Source organism: Macaca thibetana, chromosome 14, assembly GCF_024542745.1.
Source record: "Macaca thibetana thibetana isolate TM-01 chromosome 14, ASM2454274v1, whole genome shotgun sequence".
Taxonomy (NCBI): Eukaryota; Metazoa; Chordata; class Mammalia; order Primates; family Cercopithecidae; genus Macaca; species Macaca thibetana.
In genome coordinates this window covers 18,815,381-18,822,306 of record NC_065591.1, presented here as the reverse complement: position 1 = coordinate 18,822,306, position 6,926 = coordinate 18,815,381, and the positions used below count along the sequence as shown (strand labels likewise).

Genomic DNA, 6,926 nt, shown 5'->3' with positions numbered 1-6,926 from the left:
CTTTCCAGAAGCCCCGCCCACTTCCTGCGCTCGCCGCCTAAGTGCCTGCCCGGGGAGGTAACAGCATAACTCTCCGACTCGTCACTCCCAAAAAGAGGTGGCTGGAACAACAGTTCCGCTTTCCCAGCTACTCGAATGCCTGGTGCACCTCCGGAATCCTAGGTTCTCATTGCTCTCGGACAGAGTTCTGCCTCCCCAGTACTCCCAAACTCCCAGTCTTGTGCACCAATGAGGTCCAACTCTGAGGCTTCTTTCCTGAGAAAAATATTTGAAAGTCCGTTACTGTTTCCTGGAGGAGCTGAGAAGAGGACGCTCACTTCCGGCGTAGGGAGGCTTTCTGACCCGGAATGGAGGAGGCGGAGGAGCCGCTCTTGGAGGGGAAGAACGCGCTGCAACTGGGTAAGCGATCTGCGATGTCCGCGACCCTCAACCTTGGCCCAGATGGATCTGACGCTCTTTGGTCAGCTTTCTGCTCAGTCTCCTCTCCTCCCGATCCCAGGATCCTCCAGTGTCCTCAGAGTCGCTGGGGGCTTCTGAAGAACCCTTGAGCCTCCTCAAACCTTTCAGGGCCCCCCTTAGAGCCCTCACCTGTTCCTCGGGCTCCGCAGGCCCAGCTGGACCTGCGGTTTCCTCCCACACCTTTCCCCACCTCACACCTTCTTGGGCGGCTCCCTCACCGTCTTCTCTTCTCCCTGCAGCCCCCGAGCCGCGCCTGGGCCTGGACTTAGGATGGAACCCCTCTGGAGAAGGCTGTACGCAGGGCCTCAAAGACGTCCCACCCGGGCCGACCCGAGCCATCCTCGCTTTAAAGAGCCTCCCCCGGGGCTTGGCTCTTGGCCCCTCACTCGCCAAGGAACAGCGCTTGGGGGTCTGGTGTGTCGGGGAGCCCCTACAGCCCGGCCTGCTGTGGGGGCCGCTGGAAGAGGAGTCTGTCTCCAAGGAGAAGGGCGAGGGAGTAAAGCCACGGCAGGAGGAGGTATTGAAGGATAGAGCGGCTTCTCTCCGCCCTTGAAAATGTAGGGGAGGTTTGGACATTTCTAGACAGCTTTTCAATTTGAAGAAAGAGAGTATTTCAAGAGGTAGGAGGTGGTCTTATCCCTTCTCTTCAGGACTGCCTCCTCCTCTTAGCAGCAGTAGTTAAAGAATGGAGGTTCGAAAAGTTGTTTAAATTGGAATCTTATAGTGTCAGCAGTGAGGAAGGTCAAGAATTAAGGTTTTTGGAATTAAGAAAGCATGGGATCAAATTCCAGCCTTGTCACCTAGTTGGTTAAATTACGTGCCGCATTTAATTCATCTATGAAACAAAGCAATAGCGCTCTTGGGATTATATGGAGGCGCTGATGAAATAGTGAAGATAAAAGGTTTTACTGCACGATAAGTACCATTTTATTTTGTTTATTTTATTTTTCTTTTTTCTAAGACAATCTTGCTTTGTCACCCAGGCTGGAGTGCAGTGACACGATCTCACCTTACTGCAACCTCCACCTCCCAGTTCAAGTGATTCTCATGCCGCAGCCTCCTGACTAGCTGGGATTACAGGTGTGCACCACCACACCCAGCTAATTTTTGTATTTTTAGTAGAGACAGGGTTTCACCATGTTGGTCATTCTGGTCTCAAACTCCTGGCCTCAAGTAATCTGCCTGCCTGGGCCTCCCGAAGTGCTGAGATTACAGGTGTGAGCCACCGCGTCTGGCCCAATAAATACCATTTTAAAAAGCTGGTGTTCCTTATTACTTTTTATGCTTAGTACTCACTGGAAGACAGTAATGTGTTCAATTTAGTAATTCTCCATACTCTTGGGAGGGAAGTGAGGAGACAGACTTTTTGGTCCTTACTGAATGAAGAATCAGACAGCACTCTCTTGTTAGAGGAGAACCAGAGGCTTGTAACCTTCCAGGAGTTTCATCTTAAATTTGTCCCAGGAAAGTTTCATCTAGTTAGTTTTTTTTTTTTTTTTTTTTTCCTACCCGACCCCCTCGAACACATTTGAGAAGGACTTTCGTTGGTTTATTTCAGAACCTGTCATTAGGTCCATGGGGAGACATGTGTGCCTGTGAGCAGAGTTCTGGCTGGACTGGGTAAGTCAGAGGAGAGTGTGTCATGAATATTCGTTCCTTTGAGGCTTTCTGTTGTGGCTTGGGATGGAACCGGACACTGACTGCCATTCCCTATTCAGTGCTCTTTTGCAGTGAATGTTCCAAAGGCGTGGCGTCCTTTAGGACCCAGACTGCCTGGGGACTGGGGCTTTCAGGGAAGACCACTTGAATAGTGAGCATCTCATAGCTGGCTGTTACTTTGCGTTGCAGCTTGGTGCAGCGGGGCAGACTGGAGAGTGAGGGAAATGTGGCCCCAGTGCGGATCAGCGAGAGGCTCCATCTGCAAGTGTACCAGCTGGTGCTGCCAGGCTTTGAACTGCTGCTATGGCCCTGGCCTTCCTCTGAGGGCCCGAGTCTCACCCATCCCAGGCTGGACAAAGAGGCAGCTGTAGAAGTGGTGACAGAAGTGGGGTCTGCTGTTCAGCAGGAAGTGGCCTCCCACGGGGAGGATGCAGCAGAACCTTGCACAGGTATGTGTCAAATAAATGCTGGTTCCCCAGCAATTTCCCCACCAAAACAACCTGTTGATAAGACAAAGCAGAGTTTATGGCTCATTGCAGTAAGGAAGGACACTATAGAGTCTTAGTAGCTTTTCAAAATCTGTTTGAAGGTGGATGTTTCAACATGGGATAGGAGGGTGGGGCTTGATTACTATTGGGTAAGAATTGTGACTGAGTAGCTTAGGGTTGGTAGATACAGCAAGGTTAGAATTTTCAGGCAAGGGACAGTCTCGGACTATAAATTGTCATTCATTGCTTTCTGTTGAAGAGCAACAGGTCTGTTCTTTGGAATAACAATATAGATATTTGCAACTTTTACCTTCTTAAGAGCTTCCTGGAATAGTAAGGAAGAGAGTAAGCTTTGTATGTACAGGGTTTCCAGCCTCCTATGTTTCTTCTCTCTGGTGTGGGGGTTCTTTTATGTTACAGATGAGCTAAGGTGGGAAGGGGTTTTTTTGTGTGTGTTTTTTTTTTTTTAGATGGAGTCTCACTCTGTCACCCAGGCTGGAGTGCAATGGCGTGGTCTCAGCTCGCTGCAACCTCCACCTCCCAGGTTTAAGCGATTCTCCTGCCTCAGCCTCAGCTCATTTTTTTTTTGTATTTGTAGTAGAGATGGGGTTTCACCATGTTGGCCAGGCTGGTCTCGAACTCATGGCCTCAAGTGGTCTGCCTGTCTCGGCCTCCCAAAGTGCTAGGATTACAGGTGTGAGCCACCATGCCTGGCTGGAAGGGGGTCTTGAATCACATTCTAAATATGTGTCTCCAGGGGGCGAACAAGGGGATCCTTCATCTGGGATGGCCTTATTCTAGCGATTATCCAGATAGCCGGGACCCCATGGCTCTCAGGAGTGCATCTCCAAAAGGCGCCTAAGGCTGGACAGGAAGATGTATGGAGTGTGCACCCCATGCTCCAGGGAAGAGATTGGCATCATTGCTCCCTCTAAAGCTTAGGGACTGGGTGGGAGAAACATCTGTTCCTGTAATTCCCTGGTAACACCACCGGGATTGAAGCTCCCTAACCCCAGCACCCCATCCTTGCCTTCAGATCCTGGTTCCCACTCACCCCCTGGCATCCAAGCAGAGAGTATGGTGAGCCCTGGACTTAAGTTCCCAACCCAGGACCAACTTTCCAAGGATAGCCAGCCACTTGGCCCATTGCTTCAGGATGGCAACGTGGATGAGGAATACCCGCCCCAGGCACAGATGCCACCTGAACTTCAGAGCAACTCGGCTACCCAGCAGGACCCAGATGGCAGTGGAGCCAGTTTCTCATCTGCCAGGGGCACCCAGCTGCGTGGCTACCTGGTCAAGAAGTTACACAGCCCCAATGATCAGTGCCCACCCAGAGCAAAGGCCCCAGAGCCTGGAGCCCAGCAGCCTGGCTTCCCTACTCTCTCACGGAGCCCTCCTGGCCCAGCAGGAAGCTCCCCAAAGCAGGGGCGACGGTACCGGTGTGGAGAGTGTGGCAAGGCATTCCTGCAGCTGTGCCACCTAAAGAAGCACGCATTCGTGCACACAGGCCACAAGCCCTTTCTTTGCACTGAGTGTGGCAAGAGCTATAGCTCAGAGGAGAGCTTCAAAGCCCATGTGCTGGGCCACCGTGGGGTGCGGCCCTTCCCCTGCCCGCAATGCGACAAGGCCTATGGCACCCAGCGAGATCTTAAAGAGCACCAGGTGGTACATTCAGGTGCCCGGCCCTTTGCTTGTGACCAGTGTGGCAAGGCCTTTGCCCGCCGGCCCTCCCTGCGGCTGCATCGCAAGACCCACCAGGTGCCAACCGCCCCTGCCCCTTGCCCATGCCCTGTGTGTGGGCGACCCCTGGCCAACCAGGGCTCCCTGCGGAACCATATGAGGCTCCACACAGGAGAAAAGCCCTTCCTGTGCCCGCACTGTGGCCGGGCGTTCCGTCAGCGGGGCAACCTGCGTGGGCATTTGCGGCTCCACACCGGAGAGCGTCCTTATCGCTGCCCGCACTGTGCCGATGCCTTCCCCCAGCTGCCTGAACTGCGGCGCCATCTCATCTCCCACACCGGGGAGGCCCACTTGTGCCCCGTGTGTGGCAAGGCCCTCCGAGACCCACACACGCTCCGAGCTCACGAGCGCCTGCACTCTGGAGAGAGGCCCTTTCCCTGTCCCCAGTGTGGCCGTGCTTACACGCTGGCCACCAAGCTGCGGCGCCACCTCAAATCTCACTTGGAGGACAAGCCCTACCGCTGCCCCACCTGTGGCATGGGCTATACCCTCCCGCAGAGCCTCAGGCGGCACCAGCTCAGTCACCGGCCCGAGGCGCCCTGCAGCCTACCCTCTGTGCCTTCTGCTGCTTCTGAGCCCACCATGGTGCTCCTGCAGGCTGAGCCACAGCTGCTGGACACACACACACAGGAGGAAGTCTCCCCTGCCAGGGATGTTGTTGAGGTCACCATTTCAGAGAGCCAGGAGAAGTGCTTCATGGTGCCAGAGGAGCCGGGTGCCGCCCCCAGCCTGGTGCTAATCCATAAGGACGTGGGCCTTGGCGCCTGGGCAGAGGTGGTGGAGGTGGAGATGGGCACCTGACAGCTTTACCTTTTCCTGACACGGTTCCATAAAGACCTGTGCTTTCTCACTGCTGCGTGTCTGCATCTTCTTTCTTGGGGTTGCCTAGTAGGGATTAGAGTCTACTATGAGAGATCAAGGACTTCCCTTCCCGCTTAAGAACCACCAAATCGAGTTATAAGCCTGCTAGGTCAGACCTCTTCTGAAGCAGAGGTCTTTGTGTTGACATCCGGTAGAGCTTGTTCCGCCTCCTTCCCTAGGAGCGCCACAGGGTGCTTATTGATTAAGCACTGCTGCAGGCACCCAGTGAGGCAGTGGTCGTTGGCAGCGCTACTGCTGCCTGGGTGCTTAGCGCTGGGATGGTCACACCCATGGAGCTCCTTGAGGGACAGGCACTTCAATTTGGAAGCAAATTGAATGGCTGTTAAGACTGAACACCTTAGGAGGTGACTAGAGCCAGATCCGTGCCCCTCTGTGTGCCTGCCTGCTCTAAAGGCAGCCCTGTTCAGGGAAGGACGTGTGTTTTGCATTGACTGTGACCTGCACTGTGCTAGGCACTGGGGCACAGCTATAGACATGACAGGCAGTACCTTTTACTGATCACCCATGCTGGGGGCAGGGAGGCAGGAATCACTGGATGAAAGTTTAAAGGGGCATAGCTGGGTACTGTGAACTTGTTTAATGGGGCAATTTAATGTGGTCTAGAGTGCCAGGGAAGATGTCCCCAAGAAGAAGAATGTTCAGCCCTTACTGTGGGCTAGTGCTTTATATAATCCTCATAACAACCCTGTGAGGTAGGAGTAGTGGTTTTTTTCCTACAGATCAGGAAACTGAAGAACAAAGAGCTCTAAGTATCCCGCCCAAGATCACGGTGCTACAAGTGTGTTCAGATCCCAGCCCACAAAACCTCGCGCTGGCGTCAGGCTCTTCACTGCTGCACTCTCCTGCCCCATGTTTCAGCTGTGGCTCGATGGATGCGGAGGTGGGAGGGGAGGTGGTGAGAGACTGGTAGGTCTGAACTACTGGGACCAACATGGCTAGGCGGGGAAAGACAGGGAGAGGGAGGAGGGCCAGATCACATAGGATCATGGCTCAGGAGTTTGGACTTTATTTTCAGGACATTGAGGAGTACTTTGAAGGGTTTTGAACGGGAATAACAGGATCAAAATTGTGTTTGAAAAGACAACTAGGAAATGGATTGGAAAGCAAAATGAAGTTGTGGCAAAGTCAATTAGGAGTCTGCAGGGTGCCTGGGAAAGGGGTGGTAGCTATGGAAACACAGAGAAATGGAATCATCCACCCAGCATATATTTACTGAGTGCTTCCTGAATGCTAGTTGTTAGGGATGTAGCAGTGACTGTTTCTGTGTTCACATTAGCTCACCTTCTAGCATGGAAAATGACAAATGCATGTCAGATGGCAGTAAAAGTGTTAAGCGTATTAAAAGTAATGCAGGGTGGCCGGGCACCGTGGCTCATGTCTGTAATCCCAGCACTCTGGGAGGCCAAGGTGGGAGGATCACTTGAGCCCAGGAGTTCAAGACCAGCCTGGGCAACATAGCCAGGAGTGGTGACACGCCCTTGTGGTCCCAGGTACTCAGGAAGCTCATGGTGGAGGATTGCCTGAGCCCAGGAGGTCGAGGCTGCAGTGAGCTGTGATCAAGCCACTGCACTGGAGCCGGGGTGACAAAGAATGGGAGTGGGATTTACAGAAGGTGGTCATCAAAGGCCTCTAAGAGCAAGGCTTAAGCAGAGGCCTGAATAATGGAGAGGAGGATGTCGGGGAGGAGCTGGATTC

The 6,926-nt window shown here is 53.3% G+C and overlaps 1 protein-coding gene across 1 annotated transcript; it reads left to right on the top strand.

Annotated features, from left to right (window-relative positions):
* Nucleotides 1-70: 70 nt before the first annotated feature.
* On the top strand, nt 71-5,199 carry ZNF408 (zinc finger protein 408). Its single transcript, XM_050757549.1, has 5 exons — nt 71-399; nt 699-976; nt 2,018-2,079; nt 2,308-2,567; nt 3,643-5,199. The coding sequence occupies exons 1-5, from the start codon at nt 348-350 to the stop codon at nt 5,148-5,150; spliced, it is 2,160 nt and encodes a 719-aa protein (XP_050613506.1). The 5' UTR covers nt 71-347; the 3' UTR covers nt 5,151-5,199.
* The last annotated feature ends 1,727 nt before the right edge of the window (nt 5,200-6,926 follow it).

What these genes read in the sequence shown, in the direction of transcription:
- ZNF408 (XM_050757549.1), top strand. Translation starts at nt 348, where the DNA reads ATGGAGGAGGCGGAGGAGCCGCTCTTGGAGGGGAAGAACGCGCTGCAA. An exon ending in GAAGAACGCGCTGCAACTGG is followed by an intron (nt 400 to 698) that starts GTAAGCGATCTG and finishes TTCTCCCTGCAG; the next exon opens with CCCCCGAGCCGCGCCTGGGC. An exon ending in CAGAGTTCTGGCTGGACTGG is followed by an intron (nt 2,080 to 2,307) that starts GTAAGTCAGAGG and finishes TTTGCGTTGCAG; the next exon opens with CTTGGTGCAGCGGGGCAGAC.